General features: G+C 32.2%; 1 protein-coding gene across 1 annotated transcript in view; it reads right to left on the bottom strand.

Moving 5' to 3' along the window:
- The window catches only part of LOC113517400 (probable chitinase 10), a 37,986-nt gene extending 24,215 nt beyond the window's left edge, over nucleotides 1–13,771 (bottom strand). Inside the window, exons 1-21 of the mRNA XM_052894685.1 lie at nucleotides 13,638–13,771; nucleotides 13,464–13,519; nucleotides 7,321–7,475; nucleotides 6,769–6,868; nucleotides 6,428–6,504; nucleotides 5,912–5,958; nucleotides 5,630–5,836; nucleotides 5,350–5,550; nucleotides 4,986–5,272; nucleotides 4,701–4,886; nucleotides 4,505–4,624; nucleotides 4,297–4,420; nucleotides 3,905–4,082; nucleotides 3,709–3,808; nucleotides 3,560–3,632; nucleotides 3,090–3,278; nucleotides 2,470–2,732; nucleotides 2,024–2,245; nucleotides 1,407–1,608; nucleotides 970–1,076; nucleotides 310–529 (exon numbers count right to left, since the gene is read on the bottom strand). Of these exons, the coding sequence (XP_052750645.1) occupies nucleotides 310–529; nucleotides 970–1,076; nucleotides 1,407–1,608; nucleotides 2,024–2,245; nucleotides 2,470–2,732; nucleotides 3,090–3,278; nucleotides 3,560–3,632; nucleotides 3,709–3,808; nucleotides 3,905–4,082; nucleotides 4,297–4,420; nucleotides 4,505–4,624; nucleotides 4,701–4,886; nucleotides 4,986–5,272; nucleotides 5,350–5,550; nucleotides 5,630–5,836; nucleotides 5,912–5,958; nucleotides 6,428–6,504; nucleotides 6,769–6,868; nucleotides 7,321–7,475; nucleotides 13,464–13,484 (3,079 nt within the window). The 5' untranslated portion in view covers nucleotides 13,485–13,519; nucleotides 13,638–13,771. The remainder of the gene's footprint in view (nucleotides 1–309; nucleotides 530–969; nucleotides 1,077–1,406; nucleotides 1,609–2,023; nucleotides 2,246–2,469; nucleotides 2,733–3,089; nucleotides 3,279–3,559; nucleotides 3,633–3,708; nucleotides 3,809–3,904; nucleotides 4,083–4,296; nucleotides 4,421–4,504; nucleotides 4,625–4,700; nucleotides 4,887–4,985; nucleotides 5,273–5,349; nucleotides 5,551–5,629; nucleotides 5,837–5,911; nucleotides 5,959–6,427; nucleotides 6,505–6,768; nucleotides 6,869–7,320; nucleotides 7,476–13,463; nucleotides 13,520–13,637) is intronic.
- Between the last annotated feature and the right edge of the window lie 7,836 nt (nucleotides 13,772–21,607).

Below are 21,607 nucleotides of genomic sequence, written 5' to 3'. Positions count from 1 at the left end.
TTGAGTAATAACAAAAAGATGACCTGTTTTAAGAAAGAAATAAATCATTCTATGGAGAGGATATGGCTTTAAAGCGAATCGTCGAAAATAAATTATTATTCAATAAGGAAAGAAAGGCATAAATGCCTAGATTTGGGTTTGTGTCTTAGATCAGATTCGGTTCATAGTTGGCTGTTTATGAACTGATTTTAATTATATTTGCAATCGTTAGGTTATTTATGCTCCTTTGTTGATCTCGTTTTATTTTGTTCGGCTTCTATTTTGGAAGGCGTTTCGCTTTTCTTGACGATAATATTAATCATATATTACCATCAGATTCAACGGTGGTGGTAGTAGGCGGTGGTGGGGTGACCGGCTGCGGAGGTCGCTCACAGGCTGCAGATGGTGGTGCGGGTACTGAGCGGCCGAGCGCGCGGCCCGCGGCCCGCAGCAGCGGCGACGGCTCGCTACAGCATCGATTGTTGAAATCGTCTAGATCGATCGCCCATGCCGTCACCCCGCCCAACCCTTGCCTCATTGCCCATTCCACCTATAAAGTAAATATATGGTCACGACTGTAATCCTGTATATTGTGGTATTTAGACCGTGAGGCATAGTAGTTTAAACCACACCTCAAAAAGGAAAACTTGAAATAAAATTCAAAAACCCAGTCTGCTAAGCTAGTTTAGCTGTCTATTCCTTCTTTATAGAGACGTGGGTCCCTTTAGAGTTTCACTTTATGGAAAAATGATAATTATGTCTTGTATTCGACTATAACATCACTGAAAAAAAAATATATAAAAACACCCAAAAAAAAAGTGAGTAAGAATTGAATAGGAACATAATAACTTTCAATGTTTGTGCATAATTCTTTCTCACTTTCTTTTAAGTTTTTGTAATTGAATTCTTTTGAAGTCTTTCATTTATATCAATAAAAATATTGAATTGCCAAAGGACTAGACATATCTTATAAAGTAATCCATACAAAACCTTTTCCGTTATTGATTTGGGATCGTCGTATCCCACCCACTGACTGTCTGAGTAAGCGTAGGGGCCGGCGTTTTCTTGTCTACCAGTTTTCCAGCGTAAACTCTTCACTACAAGAACGACAAAAATATTTTAATTGTCTTGATAGTTATCACTTGGTGAACTTGGAACACATATAAGAAAGAAAGAAGAGTGCAATTGTTTTTCTAATTATGTCCATAGAACAAAAATATTATTACTATTATTTTATGAAATACTACTTTGTTATTAGACGATATTTATTGTGATGATACGCAATGTCTTCGCCAATTTCGAACCGATTTCGATGATTCTAGTTACAACAGATAGGATTTATTCCTGTAGGGTTTCCATAGTAATTATGTAACGATCAAAATCATTTTAATTTTTTGCGGAACAAACTATTAATAACTGTAACTAACCTCTATAACAAATTTCGTAATAGGCCAACATTCCTGGTTGTTTCGTGAACTCTCCTGGTTCTCCGGGGCCTGCCGCCGGCGCCCCAGGTGCTTTTGCTGTTTCGACATCGGCGAGCCTGAACGATTGGCCATAAAAAGACAATCCGAGAAGCAGTTTTTTGGGATCTGCACCACCACTGATCATAGATTTTATGGCGTATTCCTATGAGATAAGAATGTTATTATAATATTACTTTTTATTAAATGTACATGCAGATGTATTTAAAATTAATACTATTTATTTTATACAAGAGTGATGCATTCAGCGATATTGTTGCTAAAAATGATGATGTTAGATTGGGAAAAAAGATAGGCGCCATCTACTTTTAACATTTGTAAAAGTCATTGGTTTTTGAGATATATCTACTACATCACATAAGCTTTGAGGATGTAGTCATCAGTATAAGCTACGTAAAGATTTTATTTAATTTAAATAGTGCATACATAATTATCTTCTTGAAGTTAGAAATATTTATAATTAACTGTGCACTGGTATATAATCTCAAGGTATCTTTCCTCCATGTGTCCCTCAAGGCCATAATGTTCTCGTAAAAATAGATTCAGATAAAAATACTTACTATGGAGTAGTAAGAGACTTGATCATTAGTCCGTGGTACCAATGGTGTATGATGTCCAGTGCTCTGTTCCCAACCGCCGTGGTAATCATATGTCATTGAGCTTAAAAAATCTGCTGCTTTAGATATGGCTGGCAAATCGTAGGCAACATCGATCACTTCTTTGTAACCCGATATTGCAACTCCAAGTTCCATTCCAGCACCATGTAATGCAGTTGATAGTTCCTGTATTTCAATTTATATCGTATTTATTTAAATAATGTGCAGATACCTACTACATTTTATATAACAATATCGTATTATTATTTTTTTGTTACTGTTATTTTGAATGAATTGTTTTGTAATCAACGCTAGAAATGGAATTTAAAATATGGATTGAAAATTATGATATATCAACTGTACTTTTTTGATTTCGAAATTATTAATTTATTGTTATAAAACAAAAGTACCTCAACAAATTTAGCAAAGTTTCTTTTGTCTGATGCTGCACCCTTTTTACAATTACTCTGCCAGCAAACTGGGTAATTCCAGTCCAGATGAAGGCCATTGAAATTGTGCATGCGTATAAAAGTCAGTAATTTTTCTGTAAACTTGGATCGAGCTGAAGCTGATGACACTAATCGGGAGTATTTATCGCCATCAGAATCGGTCCATCCTCCAAGGCCTAGGAGGACTTTCACGTCCTTCAAAGACGTTACGCGCTCGTATAAATCTAAAAACATATAATAATTAAGATAAATAAAAATTATAAAAGTAAAAAGGCTGGAAATTTATTATTGATAATATGTACGTGATAAATATTAGAGCAAGACTTTATGCAATTTCATTTGTCCATGTAGGTACCCATATTTCTGCCGCTAAGCGCTTGCTTGCGTGTCGCGTTCCGGTTTGAGAGACGAGTTATGGCAGTAAAGTTACAGCCCCACAGAAAAAGAAAATAAGATGGTTTTGTAACCAAGATCTTCATCACAATTCGGCAACACATGAATCATGCATCTGATTACCACCAAGACGACAATATACTAAACTCGTACAATAAAAATACTTAACTTAATCTTAAAATACTCACTATTTGTAAGATCTGCCCAAGGGTCAAACTCCTTTGCGACCAAATCAGTCGGAGACAGTGACGCGTAAGCGTAAACAACATGTGTGCAGAGTCTAGTATCAATATACTCCGGAACAAATTTACCATCGCCACGGCGGTAAAATGCCCAGCTCGTCATGTAGCATACCACTCGTTTGTCATTGTCTTTATCTAAATAAAAAACAAAAAAAAAATTTACTCGTTATTACTCTGTGTTAAATTTAATATTTAAAATCAGAAAGCAATAGATATTTACGTTTAATTGTACAGAATAAATTGATATCCGCCTTTATTAGTGAGAATACTTATATTTTATTTTTGATATAATAATATGCAATATACAAAATATTATATTAGCTATTTTTATATTATCTTCAGCATTAATGTAAATTGCATAGTTTGTATGAAAATTTTATATTTTTATTAATATAACAGAAAATTATAACACTTACTTTTTTTAATATCCCATGTAGATGAATACATTTCAGGGTTTATTAATGATTCCTTTTTATGGCTATAACTCCACTAAAAAAAATATTGATAATTACTTTCCTTGACATACAAAGAAAATACAATAGCAAAAAAATAAAAAGTGTCTTACTTTAAAATCGGTTTCGTATTCCCTTGATAAGAAACGTACAGCATCGTTAACGTTAATCCTTAATGTTTGTCCTGGAATACATCTCCTAACATCTTGGTGTCTATAAGAAAAGTAAGTATAAAAGCAGTATTAAAACAGCGAACAAAGGTAACTACTTTTTCTTTGATTTGTACTTGTTTGAATATGCTGCTCTTACCCACAGAACCCTGTAGAAGGATCATAAAGTCGATCTTCTTCGCAGACCATTCTATAATTTATTTTACCGCTACAAAAATGAAAATGTGCACAAGACTCTTCATCAGAAGCCAAATATGGTATATCAGAATCACAAGACCCGATTTTTAATGAAGATTGGCCAGACGGAACAGCCTCACCTGTGACAAAAATGTTTGTCTTAATTACTAATATTGTTATCTCTGATTCTGTACATCGTAATGATTTAGGAGTTTATTAGACACTTTTAAAAACTTGATACGTGTTTTGTCTATTATTTTAGTACAAATTTGCAAGACAATTAAATTTATTAATTTATTTAATTAATTTACAAGTAACAAATAAGGTTATCAAGTGAACAGATTGACTTATTACCATTTAAACTTGTAGCTATAGCGCTTAATATTGGAAACGCTGATCCACATAAACCACGGAAATCGTCCATGTCAAGAGCCCACGCGGCAGCACCAGCTAAACCAGATGTTTTGACGAATCGCATCTACAATAAAAATAATTAATAAAATTTCTGGACTTCATTACAATTTTATACTTGTCTGTTTATTAGTAATAAAAAGGTATTTGCCTTTTCTAAAATAGTATTAGGAGTATCATACGTAATCCATTGATTTTCAAACACAGCATAAGCATTCCCGGCCTCGTCAACATTGCTCATGCCTTTTCCTTCACGTTCAGCCATACATATCTAAAACACAATATTATATTATATATATATAATAGTCACTATTTTAATTTATAACATCTCTTACAAAATTAGTTACCTCGAAATAGGCCAACATTCCTTTAGTCTGTGTGTATTGTCCCTCTTCACCCCATCCACTAACATAGGCCCCAGGCGAAGCTTGTGTCGAATCAACTAATGTGTAGCTTCGACCAAATAAAGGAACACCAAGAACTAGTTTCTCAGCTGCCATAGAATTTTGTATGAGATATCTTACAACGAATTCCTAAAAATATAATAATAATCAATTAATTCCTTTCTACACCCATATCAGGACTGCTTGAACGTTGCTGTGTACGAGTATTTACTAATATCGTTTACGCACAATGTTGTCATATCTTTGGTCTCTAGACGATGCACCGGGGTCACGATGTAATGCGCTATGTTGAAGAGCTGTAGAGGGGGGCTCATCTTTTTTTCCGTAAGTCATATCCCACGCCTGAAGAACAGCATAATCAGTAGCCCCACTAACAGCACTTAAATCATAGCCATCTTCTATTTGGTATCTAAATGGCGGTAAAACGGTCGTTAAGAGAAAACCGTAAGTCGAAAATTTTTCTCTCATTTCGTAAAGTAATGATGTCAGCAAATCTTTTTCTTTGTCATCGTCACCTGTAAGCAAGAATTTACCTAAGTACGTAAAAAAATATTGAAATTTAATTTTTATTACAGAGTTTGAGTAGACATACCAGGATATGTCCAGTGAAGATCGAGTCCATCAAAATCGTGTTCTTGTAAAAAGCTTAAGGCACTGTCAATGAATTTGCTTCTACTTCTTGGGCTTTGTACCATTTCACTGAATAAGCGATCTGTGCCATCACCGCCCACACTTATAATGACTCGGATACCAGGTAAACGTTGTTTCAATCCAGTTGCAATGCGATAACCACCTGAAAAATACTGTTTTTAAAAAGCTGCATCAGCTACGAGTGTGTTAATGTCTACATGATTATAGGTAAACAGAGGTACCTTTTATAATGTCATAGTCTTCATTAGCTGGTATAATGGCATATGTATGAGGATGTATAACCGCAAATGCATAGTGGAGATGTGTGCATGACTTTGGTACGAGGCTCGCAGTAAATGCCAAAGGTGGTGCTCGATAAGCTGCCCATGACTCCAAGTAGCATACTACCAACCGACGAGAACCTGTATCCGTCGCTGTCTGTTGCATTTCTGAGTAAAATAGAATAACCATGGTAAACTAATATTTAAAAAAAATATTATGTTCATTAGTACTGTTGTATTTACCTTGAAGGTTGGCGTTACCATGGTGTAGCCGTTCGTCGTTCGTAGCGCTGTGGATAAACAAATTTTTATGCAATAAATATTATTATAATCTGACTCATATTTAATAAATATATAAAGATAGATATTACGAGATTATAGATTATTATCATCACCATTACAGCAGCTATTATCTGTTTACTGGGGAACATAAAAATCGTCTTGAACTACCTCATTTAATAAATGCCCTAAGCGATTTTCGAGTTTTTTTTTTATGGATGATAATGGAATGGTACCCCTGTCTACGCTGTCGGTATACACAGGTGAGGGATGTTAGGTGAGGATCACGCAGGTTAGCCCACCGTGACAGATCTAACAATAAATTAATCACGATGGTTTCCAGGGGAACCACGAAGAAGGCGACCTGACAGGGTTAATTGCTAGCAATGGGGATTAGTAGCCAATCTCTTCTCCCCCCGCTATTTTTAAGTTAGCTACTAAGAACTTAGTTATTTGAACTGTGTAATAAGTATAGCTTACTTGTTTAAGTAACTGGCGGCGCCGTAGAATTTATCCATGCTTTCTAAATGTTGTACTGTTGGTATATTCTCCACATCCTAAAAAATAATTTTTAAGTTAGTATCCATCCATGAAGAATGTGCGGCGAAATGTGAATATGTCATCATTTTATGTTCATCACAATGCCAATTGTCGGGCATATTAGTTCTCCGGCTATGGCGAACATCGTTAACAAACCAAATTGTGGGAAAATTTTACGTGTCATTTAACGTTTATCACAATAGTAATCGCCAATAAAATGTCTTCGAGTAGGTACTACCCTATCAATATTTACTTTTTAAATAAGATACAATCCATTTTACCTGAATAAATTTATACATGTTGGGATTTATAACAGATATTGGTCGTTTTTCGACTGCATCGCGTAAAGGCAGTCTGCCTTCTCTTTCTTCACGAAGACTCCTGTAGTAGAAATTTGCAGAAAATCAGTATATTTTTGTGATTTTTTTTATACAACTTAGAATGGCAAAAAGCTGACGGCCCAATCACTTTCCATCAGAAAGTGGTAATCGTCGCCTATAAACATGAGCAGTACCATGGACATAATAGATATACTGTTTCGCCCATGATACCCTCCATGCGATGCCATTCCTGAGGACTCAGGTGTTATTCCTTTGTATCCTGTAAATTCACGCCATATCCCACCCTTCAAACCGAAACACAGCCATGCGAACACAACTGTTTTACGGTTGAAACACGAATAGGACAGAGGTACACAAGCAAACGACTTTTGTACAAAGTCTCCTTCTGGTAGCCTTTAAAAATACTTAGAAATTAAAAAAAAATGATATCATTTTTTTTTTAATTTAATATCTTACTGTAACGGACATGCATATTAATAAAAATAATATTACCCTAATGGTACGCTTTCAACAGAGGCTCGGATGGGAGTTGCAATTGGCTCATGTTGAGGTATGGTTTCTACTGCGCTCCGTAGGAATGAATACGCATCAGTATGAGGGGAAGGCGACGAACTGATGCAAAAACAAGACACTATCAAAGCGGCGTGCTGAAACAATGTTTTTTCTTTTTCATTAATTTGCATTTTTAAGCGATTTGAAATGACAAACAAGCTGACAACTCATCTGATAAAAAATGGTAACCTTTATCCACAGACATGAACAAAAAATCACGAAATACTCTATGATATTCATAATTTTTTTATATTATTACTATAATGGTAAACAAACATACGGCCCGTCTAATGGTAAACGGGTTTTACTGTAACCTATTGACGCCTGTGACACCAGCGATGGCGTGCGCGCGTTTTTGATTTTAAGAAACCTTAATATGTCCTTTTTGAAGAATACCATGCTGTGGTCTCTAGAAAAACCTCGGCTGGAAGATTATTCCGCAGCTTAAGTGTTTGCGGGACGAAACTGCTTTAAAACCACACTGTTCGTAACCATTTCAGTTCTAGAGTGTGATGATGGATTCCCTGTCAATGGCGAACAGTGCGATAGTGAAAGGCTATATTTTATATTAGTATGTGATATTACTGAGAACTACGGTGTTATGTCTCCGTACCTACCCTGATAGCTTCTTCACGGTAAAAACTACTACCGAAGGAGATGAATTAATGATTTTGTGCGAAGTTATGAGAATTGTCGATGATCTTAGGCTTGCAAGCGGTATCGAATCCTTAAGTCTTAGGAGAGATTTTGCCTTACTTTGCGTGTTCTACCGCTTGTACAATGGATTGTGCTCACGGCCACTTTCTATCATCTTACAGCTCGCCATCGACAGAGAGTTCACTCTCATACCCTACAGCCTAAATGGTCGCGTACAATGCGGTTTCAGAGATGTTTTCTCCCACGAACACTGAGGTTATGGAATGAGCTGCTTGCCGAGGTTTTTCCAAGAGACTACAGCATAGGGTTTTTCAAAAGGGGAGTAAAGAGGTTTCTTCGGGGTCGACAACGCGCGCGTAATACCTCTGGTATTGTAGGCGTTCATAGGCTACGGTAACCGCTTACCATCAGGTGGGCCGTATGCTTGTTTGCCACTTCAGTGGTATAAAAAAATCGTCTATTAATTTTTTTGTTTGTTACCTCTCATTACTTTAAAATCATTAGTAGTTTTTAATTTTCTCGAACTTCTGGGGTTGATGATATTTATATCTACCGGATACATACTATTTTTATAATCTTATATAAAGTATAATTTACAGATTTGATACATCATACGGTCAGTGTCACTATTCAAAGCCCAATAAAATCCATTACAACATATCTAAGAACCTATAGGTAATACCTATATGTAACTACTTATAAACAAGAAAAATTCAATGCAGTGCGCCATTTGATAGGTACCTATCAAGTTTCAGAAGTATATTGAACAAAGGTTGGAAGGATGTTGACCTATCATTTGTGGAGGTACATTATTGAACAACACGAATAGATCGATTGCTCTGTAGACAATTAGATAATGCATTTATAGGTCCGTTAGGCCAACATAAAAAATCTATGTAAAAAATATCATCTATTATCTGGCCACTTTGTATATAAGGATGCCATTATATGGAGTATAAAAAAAAGATTGAAGATGCTTTTGTAGTTCTTATTTGCGGCGCCCGAATTGGTAGATTCGGATGTGTGGGCAGTTGACAGTTCGATGACCTATTGATCAAGTATCGCACTTCATCTTTGCGTAATTTGCATAACTTGACAGAGTCAAGAATTAAGATCAATACTTGAGTCTGGTTCAATACAGTTTACGTTTATTGTCAGTTTATACCTACATCCAATACTTTTGCATATTCAGTGCCAATGACCACATTCTGAATACTTGACCAAAAGGGTGATAAATTGGAAACTAATTGTATCGATTTCCTTTATTATCTTATGTCTCCTTAATATATATCCTTTATTATAGTATTTATTGCACTTTTAGTTATAGTCGAAATTAATAGGTATAAGTAATTATAATATATAAATTAAACATTATGATACGTATGTATCTATACTAATAATATTATAAAAAGTAAGACTTAATTGCTCGTTTGTTTATTTGTAATACATAAACATAAAATTACTTAACAAACATGAAAAATTCTTTCACCAAAAATAAAAAATAAATATTTTCAGCGAATAACATAGGCTATATTCATATTTTTTTTAATTAGAAAATTACAATAATATTACTCAAGAATTCTAAAATTTGTCTATAAAAGTTATTATCATGATATAAAAAAATAATGTGTAACTTATACATACTTATAGTTTACGAAAAAGATCATGAAGCTATATTCAATTATTATAGTTAAGTCACAATAACCTTTTTGTTTATATCAATCAATCATAATACAGGTTAAAACATTTGACAGAGAGAAGACATCCAACTAAATAGTTTTGTAATCAAGGTTGATTATCTTCTTGTAAATTCTTTAAATTATTCAAATTGAACATCATCATAATTTCTAAACGGAATTTTGTTTAGAAGTTATGGCGGATATGTAAATGCTAAAAATATGAAACATACTGCTCAAGTAAATTAAAAATACTAATTTATCTATCTACCTGTGTGAAACCAGGGCAGGTCGCTTTTCTATTATTATTTTGACTAGTTCTAACCGTTTTAAAAGCAATATTATTAAAGATTGTGTTCCACAAAATAATTGATTTCAATTGTGACAAAACAAATCATTTAATTAAAAAAAAAAACTAAAGTACTACACCTATTTTTATAAAATTTCTATAAGACTAATTAATAGTTTAAAATAAAAAAATAAACTTTCTTTATCTAAGGCTATATTAGATAAAAAAAGAATTTTTCAAATCGGATTAGAACTTAGATAATTTAGAAATTAGGTAACAAACACACAAAAATTCCAAACGAATTGAAGAACTTTCTTCTTTTTGAAGTCGGTTGAAAACATAAAATATGTTGTTGAAAAGTACTAATATTTAAATATCCCCATATAGAGGGGTATTAGTAAGGCCTCATCTCTTTTTTGGAAATTATTACTCCCATACCACCAGCGTAAACCAATATCTCAGGCGGTTTTTTTTTAATGTGTGATGATTGGTTATTGAATGGTAATCCCACCTGCGCTGGTGGGGCACCAGTGAAGGAAGGTGGTGGAGGGAGTAATCAGGTGAGCTCATCGTGACGAATTCAGTAGGAATCAACAAAGATCATTAAAATGAGGTCCTGCGTGGAACTTTACTGAATCAATAAACATCAAATTTGTCTTTTTCTTTTACACATTCTATACATGCAGGAGAAAGGAGATAAGAAATAATTTTTGCAGACCGAACTCTATTATGTAATAAATTTTGGCATTTAAAATAGTAAAAAATCCATGAAGTCATTTTAAGAATTTTGGTCTCTAGTATACTGTTCTAATAAATTATAGTGTTAAATAAGCGTTAGTACGTTGACACGGCTTGTTCGGAAAACAATAATTTGCATACAGGCTTCGAAGCCAGGTAGTTGTGCGCTGGGGTCATCGTCATCACCTCATCCCAACCAGTCCAAGGTATTTTGGTGCGACATTTCGCCAATCGATTAGGACCGCGGACCGAGACTTTAGTTTTTTTTTTCCACTGGACTTGGTAGGTAATCTGTTTTATATTCAATTTCAATATTATTAGTTTCTTTTGGACTTGCAGGATAAGATTTTATCGTTTATTCAACGTTGTTAAAGTATTAATAAGCGTTGAGGTAAAAAATTTTAATGGCTAGTTAAACAATTTTTATAGACTTACCTATTAAATCCATGTTAGGTATTAATATTAAAGTATAGAGTGCATTTGTTTGTATGCAGAGCAATCTCTATAAAATTCAATTGTTTCTGAAAGTAATTTTAATAAGAGAAATGGACACCTCGTAATATAATTTAAGATTTTTCAATAATACGATTCGATTAAAAAGAGATTCAGAAAAAAACAGAATTGTAAAGTAGGAGGTCTTATTTCAGTATATTGATAACCAATTTAAATTTATAATGAAACGGTACATAAAAAGTTTCGCATGTAAGCAATATCAGAGTATCTTCAGATAATTTTAGCGTTTATTTGTATATTGTTGTTTTCCGATTAAATTTACTTTATGAACTTGTGTTAGAGAAGATAGAAATACAATTAATACGTTCTCAAGTTCAAGATGTAGGAAGGCCGTCGTATGGTTGCAGTATCATTTCGTGCGCAACTCGCGTCCGCTTCTTTGCACGTGCATGCCATATATTGTAGACCAAGTATTTTGTATTTACTTGTTTAAATTAAAATCGATTTATAGGACTTGTATATATATAGTATTGGTGGTTATATACAGCTATGTGTACAAATACATCATTGTTAATAAAAAGAGACTAGAGAATTTTAAATAAAAGTCTGGATCTGTCTTCAGTCACAGATAAAGGCTCAAGAATGGCTATGGTCTGACTAAACTATTCATAAGTATTATTTGAGTTACTAATGTAAACAACAACCCAAGCATTTTTCTCCATCATTTTTATACTTAACTGGCAGTATCTCCATCTAGTACTATTGGCGTCCGAAGAAGTCTACCACAGTATGTTACATACTAATCTGTACCTACATAGCTACACGTACTAGAATAGTATTTAAGCACCGTCTTTTGGGTACCTAGCAATAAAATTTGGTGTTGTAATAGCGGTAAATAATGTGCCCGTATAAAAAGTGTTTTATCCAAAGTAGTTTCCGTATTCGGCATACTGATGTCTAGACTTTATCAACAATACTAAAAGGTTCTTACAAGTTGATATGGCATTTTTAGACCTTTAATAAATGCCGCTTGTAAATGCAAGGTGAACAAATGCCAACATACTGACTTCAGTAATCTATCTGTAAGGATTAAATCAACCCTGTCTTATTTGTATTCTATATATTATATATCACGTGGTACCTCATTAACCTGTGGAACTCAGTATTGATTTAGGAATGTGCTGTTACTATTTATAGAAGAAATTTAAAAAAATAGAGCAATTATTATTGCAAATACATTTTTTAATAAATTGTTGAAAGTTTTTAGATAGTAATATGTATGATTCCAAGCAGTCTAATAGTCATTTATTGAATTGTTAGGAACAGTAAGATAAATGGGGTGTATATCATATAATATATAGGGTAGGTCCCATGTAACGGATATATCGCATTTTATTACTTAAAAAATATGTCATGCATAAACAATGAGCCAAATACCAAATACTTAATTCGGTGAAAGAAATTTTGAACGGAGCATACCTACTTTAAATGTGTGGACTGTTCACATTCGCCGAGTTCTAAATATTGTAGGAAAATGCCGATGAACAAGTAGAAACAAATCAATGAGGTCAGTGAACCTTTAATTGATACATAAATTAATTGTTTTAGAACAGATTTTTCTAACAGTGTCTTAGAAAAATCACAACAGTAGGTAAGAATAATATTAAATTAATTTAAACTGCTTAGAAATATAAACCTTAATTAGCATAAGTATGTTACTTATTAGTAATTAGGAATTCTAATATGTACAAATATATAACGAAAATATTTAAATGTAACCAAATATATATTAATTAATATAAATTTATAGGTATATACACTGATACAATTTTTTTAAACAGATTCCAAAGAGGAGGCGGTTCTCAATTCGATTGTTTTATTTATGTTTGTTACCTCTTAACTTCGACATTTATAAATCAATTTAGAAAGGTCTGCAAGTATATTCTTTTGAATAAAAACAGTTATTCAAAAGGATATATTTGCAGAATGGATATATTTTCAAAATCGGGTTAATAGTTTAATTTTTAAAAGAACTGGTTTTGCTAACGATTGAAGCCGGTGTTTTCTTTTTTATTTTTAGAATTAAATCTTAAATAATAATAAAACAGAATTATGTAATAATATATTATTTACAGATTACCAGTATACAGTTTTAAAAGTAACAGAAGGTTTGTAAATGCTATATATAATTTCAAACTTATTAGGTACTTATTTTAAAATTATCGTTAATTATAGTTAATTTTAAAATAATCAGATGTAAAATTACTCACCCAAATAATATTTCGCCCCATAATGGGGAGCTTTTAAAACACAACAGCTTGCTTATCTGTAATACCAAAAACAAAAATATCAATACGTTATATTTGAATATTTTTTTTTTGTGTTAATTGAGAATAAATTTATTTTATTAATGGTCACTAATTGCATGAATTTAGTTTATTTACCTATTAATTATATTATTATCACAGGAAATGAACTAAGATGGTTTAGGACTCCTTATGGCTAGAGATGTCTGTATTTTGGTCGTGTGTGCCGGGCGACTGAGTGGACGGCGCGTTCGTCCCCTAGTGTTAAATATACTTCGGTGTCATCGTGCTGTTCATCTCGGATACATATACGTACAATTAAGTGTATACTGGATTTCGGACACATTATTATGTCCTAATGCAATATTTAAAAGCTATAACTACTATAAATATGGGACATAGAGGTCGATTCTGAAGCGTCATATTTTAAACCTATCTTCAAATTTAAAGCTTTAATTTTATTTCACATAGAAATGTTAATTACGACTATAAGGATCAATATAAACTGAATCTAAATAGATTTAAGTAAAAATTATTATTAAAATAGTTTGTGGCGGTCCATAAAATAGTACTTTTGCAAAAGTATCAAATTAAAATGTTAGTTGATTATTATTATTTGTAAAGTTCGATCAAGAAGTCACAACAAAAATAGTGAATTTAATATTAATTTTAGAGATAAATTTAGAAAATAGCGCCTAAGAATCGACCCATCTAGTGATTTTAGTTTTCTTCTCATATGTATTTGAAAATTCACTGATTGCGATAAAGTATCATGTCCTTCCCCATCCTATATAGATAGTACTTATATAACAAATTTCATAGAGATTGGTTAAGCTGTTAAGACATTAAGAGGTAACAGACAAACAAATTCACTGTCACATTTATAATTTTGGTAAAGGATAATTTCATTACAATTTTGACGAAAATTTTTGTACCCAATAACTATTCTTGATATGATACCGGTTTTCGATGATTTTGTATGATAGGTTTAATGACTCCTATTTCTAGGTATTTCTTTAATATAATTAATATAATATATCAATGTACAAAAAGTTGTAAATATTTACATGTGATTAATTTATTTTATAATAAGTTTTTATTAATGATTTAATATTTTTGGATATCAATGCAAATTTTTAGAATGTAATCTTATATTTGCCTACTAAACATAGGTATACTAGTTTTTACCTGTGACTTTGTCGGGATAAATTGCTTTGCCATATAAAACATAACCAATATTTTTTTTCATTCAAAATAATATATGTATATTATATATGTAACGATTAGTAGAGCCGTTGAGGTGCCAATAAGTAACAAACGAACAAATTTTCAGATTTATGGCATTATAATTTAAGATTGTTTTCTACAAAAAAGATTTCGAATATTCTTTTTTTATCTAAAAGGATATATTTTTGTAAATGGGACCCCATAGAAATTTTATCAAAATCGATCCAGTAGTTTAGTTTTTAAATCAAAATAACTGGGTTTACCACATCAATTACCATTTATTTTTGTGGAACATAATCATAATTAATTGAAGTCGATTGAAAAATAATAAACATTAAAAATTAAAAATAAATTAAAAGATTAAAAATTTTACTCTTTAATATATACACTTGGATTACTTGAAAAAAGTTGTTCAGTTTCATGAGTACTATACGATGGGTTTCCGTTAAATAAAATATATCCGGTAAATCTTATTTTTAATATATCTACGTATATTATTTTTAGAATTATTAAAAGTGTCTAACACTTTTGTATTTACTACTTTCACTTGTTAAACATATAGAACTACAATGCACTTCACTGACTTGGACAAACACTAATTTCAAATTTATATTTGTATCACTACAGGCACTGTTTATGTCCACTTTATAACATTTTGACACTAAACTTGCTATCAGTTGTCAATAGTTCTGTACCATCGTCAACCGACGGTTGCAATAGAAATTGGTAAGTAGATACGTACCTTACTAACGTGTTTATTATGTGAGGTACTTAAGTACTCGTGAGGTGTATTCAACCAGTGTCATTGCTAGAACATAAATTATTGAATTTTAGATTTCAAGCAATTAAATTGAGACAAGCCTAACCTATATATACTGGTACATAATATTTACACCATAATAAAATTAGGGACAAAATGTCTTTAATTTTTTTTCACATATGTGCTAAAGAGAATGGAAATAAATAAAAGAATTCGAATCAGTTATTTTTTTTAGAATGACGAGAAAAACACTGAACTGTTTTCAAGGAAATTTAATTGTATATTATGATTAAGTAGTTTTTACAGCAACTTCAAATTTACTTAATTAAACTTTAAAATTATACTTTAAAGTTTTGTCTGAATAACTCTAACAAATGATACGATAGCTCGATATCTTCTTAGTGTTTAGTCATGTAAAACATAATGGTTAATGATGTAGTCTTTACATCATTATGAAAAAAATCTCATGAGATTATTATACGATACTGTATCATCCGTTAATTGTCCACTGTTAAACAGAAGCCTCCCCCATAAAGGTGGTTTCGCTAGGTAGTTTCCATGCTTGGTGGGTATGTTGGCAACCACTGTGAGATTTTGGTGATGTTTTAAGAGGAACGTTGCTGCTTATCCCTCTATCACTAAGTAACCTTATTTGTCTCTTACAACACCCACGGGAAAGGAAGGGGTGGATCCATTCTATGCCGAGACCACACGGCCAATAAGGTTAATATTAATAAAAATCTAATAGAGACCATTAGTTAACATCATGGATATTGATATAATTTAAATTAAACATTTATTATTACTACGTATGTATATTAAAAAAAAAGGTAGGATAAAAATCACGTGTCTTTTTAAGATTTAAATTAATAAAGAAAAAAGTAATGGGAAGATATGATAGTTTAAATAACATATTTAGGGTTTTTTTTATAACCATGAGCGTGAAATGGTATTCCTGGACAGAAAAACAGTGTTTTTTGTTTATTGTTAGGCAGCTTGTTTGCCATTCTAAGTTACGTAAAAAATAGAGAGAAAAATTAAAACAAGTAAATATATAAACAGTTGGCCACCTCTGTCAGTGTTTTATCATCTGGTGTCGTTGCAGACGTGCGTACGGCACTGTTCCTTGGAGTGCCGATGCGCTGGCGCATTGGGCGCTACAGTAATTATTATGCACGTTGCGTTCCTTCCTTTCTTCCCGCCAATGTCAGCAGCATTGTTTGGCACGACATCGACGCCTAACACTACCTAACTGTATACCCACTAAGTGGACCCTGAAATTGGCATTGCTCTTGTTTTATTCACAAACTTGACCTGGACGCCTGACCTAGCTGACTTTTCTAAGGAAGTTATTCAGTCTAAGTGTATGAATGCGCTTTTATTTAGTGTTTTATTTTATAGGTATAATGTGATCTGCGCTTAATGATTAAAAGTGGTTTTATCATGGGTTCGTACCAGTCTGGCATGTTTGATAAATGACAAGAATTGATAGGTATAAAAAATAGACACATATAAATTTGAAAGTTGTTTGTAGTTTTATTTCTGTATTACATTAGTTTATTCTATGACTTTTGGCTGCAGTGTCCCAGTCTTTCCCGCACTGCAATGTTTCCTTTCCTTTCCCACATAAATTCCTTATTCCTCTCATTTACTAATTTCCTTTGCGCATTTCCAACGATCCCTTCCTTTTTTCCTCAATCCTTTCCTCCGAACCGTAGATGGCGGAAGCCACCAACAAATGCATTTCCAAAGAGGCAGGCGGCGGGTCGTAAAACTATAAGCTAAATCCTTTAGTAATATGAATAAAAACATATTACGCCGACCCCAAATAACAATTGGAATAAGGGTAGGAAGATGATGATTCTATAAAAATAATTACTTAAATTTCACTTTTAAATTTTAATTTTTATTATGTGATCATCATTAATTAAAACTATGGAATGCTTCTGAGCTGCTTGCATCTACGGATTCTTTGCCCCGTAATGAAATTAAGGATCGGCCTTCTATTGGACTATGTTTGTCTGTAAGACGTCGCCACTTGAAAACTTTTGTTTGAGCCATACTGCAAAAAATTGATGGTATAATCATATATTGTGTGTCTACGTTACTTATATACTCATAAGTATGTTTGTGAATGCCTATTCAGTGCATTTTAATAATTAGGATTCATCTTGATTTAGAAGGTGTGGAATTCTCTGTTCAAAACAAATTTAATAGTCGGATTTTTGTGGCCTTTTTATACCACCTTTATCATTGACACGTTTCCTTGTTTTACTGGGAGTGACAAATAAGCTGACAGCCTACCTGACATGAAAATCGTGACCACTACCTGTACATGTGAATAACGTATTGCATAAATACTATAGTATAGGTTGTGTTGTATACTTTGGTTACCACTTTCGTTGAATTAGGTGTCATGTCTCTTGTTTTAGTAATAATATTGGCTACTTTACTTTCAGCCTAAAAATACACGCATAGCTTTTTCGCGACAGAAATTTAAATACCGAAGACGGTGATATTTACAGTCATTGACAAGATTTTATCACCGGCTCACTAACAGACAAGATGCAAACTAAGTGTTAGTAGATAGATACGTTTTCAAAGAAATAGCAATATCCAGCAAGACGTTGGATATTGTTATTTTTAGCAAGCGGTAACTAAAACTTATCTACCAACAGACTCATTGCGTTGAAATAATTTAAGTACTTATATGTTATTAGTGACGACTATCGGCATTTGGTAGAACTTTGACGCATATTGATATTATTAGAATAACTTTACTATAATCATACCATCAACCAGAGGGAGACTTTGTACAAAATTCGTTTGCTTGGACACCTCTGTCCCATTAGTGTTTCTACCGTGAAACAGTTGTGTTTGCATAGTTGTATTTCGGTTTGAAGGATGGTATATGGCAGTGAATTTACAGGGTACAGTGGAATAACACCTGAGTCCTCAGTAATGGCAACGCATGGGGGGTATCAAGGGCGAAACAGTATACTCTGTTATGTCCACGGTACTGCTCATATTTATAGGCGACGGCTACCCCTTTCCATCAGGTGGGCCATCAGCTTGTTTGATATTTTAAGTTGCATAAAAAAATCATAACAAATATAGATGATTTTAGAAGAAATACTGTGAAATTCATCGTTGATCGTAGCACATACACTGGTTTTCAAAGACCTAAAACGTAAAAGAAGTCGCGTATGTATCAATTGCTTGTTTATCAAATGTTTTATGTATTTTTATTATTTATGTATTTACTTTTTCTTATAATTACTTTGTTAATAAATGGTTTCTTGTAACAGTATCTATAATAAAAATATTGTTCAGTTTCTATACATCTCATGTAAATTAGTCTCTAAATAGCCATAACTAAATAATATTTGTACAAAGTCTAAGTGTAAACAATGGATAAGTCATTGTAATTGATGTGAATAGTACCACTTTAAGAAAGATTTAACTCCCGTTAAGTACATACAAAAGAGGAGATGAACTGTGTTTGGGTTAACTTGGTTTACGTAGTTTATTTTCATCACATATACCTACTCATGTTACCTACTGTTCCGGATTATAGTGCCCTTTCAAAGTTGCTCTAAAGTCTAAAGGAACCAGTTTTTGTTTACATTTAAACTAGGTCTTGTGAGGAACAAGTGCTATGTGTATTTACAAGGGTAGAGGCCTCCGGGTGCATCACGAAGATTCACGATCAAGTTCAAGGTGGGCCGTTGGCATTTTGGGTGATTCGTCAATGGGTATGAGTGACAGCAATCGTCGCCCACATATATTATTATAGGCTCTTGTTAATACTAAGGTATCGATATGCAATTAAATACAAAGACTCTATTGTTTCAATTTCACGGAACAAAAATGTATGTAAATACATCCAGCAAAGGTGAATGACTAATTAATTGATTTTACTTATTTATACAACGCAATATGAATCAGGTTTATAATTAAATTCATATCTATCTACTTTTTAAGATTTATTAAGATTAGGTAAATTTAGTAATTTAGTTCAATGTAAAATAGTCAAATTTAAATATGAATCTTAAATATTGAAATCCTAGGTTTAATACTCGTATTTAAAAAGATTATGCTGCTATATTTTTAGTCTGCCATTATTATCATATTATATTCAGATATGTTCTGCAATTATTATATTATGTAAATGAGATATAAAACCGGATTGGGTCACTAATTATTATTCCATTTTTCCATGGAATACTTTCTCAGTTGTATACATAAGGAAATGTGGAACAGAAAAAACCCACAGATAAAATGTAAGTTCTAAACAAAGTAGCTATTATTATGAATTAAAAATAATACATTCGACTTCAACGTAAGTATCCACTTTAACGAATAAATGACAATAAATTACGCTATTAGTTTGTCCTTTATATAAAACTGGATAATGCTTTATTAACATAGTAATATACAGGCCAAAGAGGATATTATATTTTTATGTATAACCATTGGCGTAGGTACTAATTTGATTAATAACTTAATTTTAAAGACGATTATAAAATATTGTTTCAAATAATATGATTTGTTGTAGGCACAGTAATTGGTACTGATTAAGATGTAGAAAAAGTTTGTGTAGGTAAGGATGTGAAATTTTGTGTAATTTCCAGTAGTAAATATTCCTTCTATGGGACTAAATACTTAATATAATTTTATTTCAAGATATCTATTTTAATCTCAATAGTACTCTACTCGTATTTATCTCGATTACATGAAATGGATATCGCGAACATGTTTGTAAATTAATTCCAAATTTCATCAAAGAAAAATTCAGATCAAAACGGTTATACATGCATATGTATATATGTACAGTAAATATATACGATTCCTTGACTTTTTTAAACAAAGAATGGTTGTAAATATGCATTTAGCTATGCTGACGTAAACCTATAATGTCTAAGTTCTAATAAAAATATTATATATAAGATCATGTGCGTTGTATAACAAAATAGACTAATAAGTACGTATTTTGTGGAGAATGAGATAAAAAAGACAGATGAGATGGGCAGAAAAAAATAGCCACGGATACAACTATTAACCGATGATGGGATGTAATTTTTTTATCTTTTCCAAGATGACTGAAGTCCCCTCAAGAGACATAAGTTCGTTTGTGTAGATACTATATTTTTTTCATGTAAACACACTTTATACATGTAATGTTTTTTTTTCGTATAAACTTGTATTCGTTATTGAAATTGTATATGTTTGGTAAGTATAAATCCATAAAAAATAAAAATGTTTAAATCGAATCTTATTAAAATCTGTTATAGTGCCATCTATATTTTTGTAGTTGTACTTGTAAGTTGTGATAGCTTTAACTTAAATCATTTAAGGAAAATCAAATCAGTTTAAATGTTTTTATATTTATTACACAGATGTAGCTAGTGTGATTTCAATGTCATCATCAATACAAAGTATAAAACAAAGTCGTTTCCCGTCTGTCCCTATGTATGCTTAGATCTTTAAAACTACGCAACGGATTTTGATGATAGAGTGATTCATGAGGAAGCTTTATATGTATAATACATGTATAATATAATAGCAATAATTATCAATGTTTCTACTAATAATTTGAGAGGTTTCTAATGTGATGTGATGTAATGTGCCCCCGTGCGAAGCTGGGATGGGTCGCTAGTTAATAATATACTAGGTAGAACTAAAATTGAGTTCACCAATGTTTTTATGATATGAAATTATCTACGTATACTCTACGGCAAAATTATAAAAAGGAATGATTTTGAAACTCTATACAAAGCGATATTATGCATTATTGTTTTTTTGAGGCTTTAAGTTACTTTTAATATATGAATGAATAACAACAATAATATTTCAAATATGTAAGTACTTAATATGTACTTATATAGACTAAAATTAGTATTTAGGTACGTAAGTTAGATAATCGATTTTATATCCTAACAATATTATATGTATAGGTAAATCAAGATTCTGTCATATACCCTCACTTATTATTAATAAACATGGCACAATCAATTTTATATTTTAAATTATGGGGCCCGAATTGTAGTTACACTTTACTCGCTTGATTGGGTTATATTTACTGACAGAAATTAGGTGTAATCTCCTCCAATCCAATATG

This window comes from Galleria mellonella, unplaced genomic scaffold (assembly GCF_026898425.1).
Source record: "Galleria mellonella isolate WM207_F2 unplaced genomic scaffold, CSIRO_AGI_GalMel_v1 utg223, whole genome shotgun sequence".
NCBI classification, from domain to species: Eukaryota; Metazoa; Arthropoda; class Insecta; order Lepidoptera; family Pyralidae; genus Galleria; species Galleria mellonella.
The sequence above is the reverse complement of the archived record's forward strand: the minus strand, read 5'-3'. Positions and strand labels throughout refer to the sequence as shown.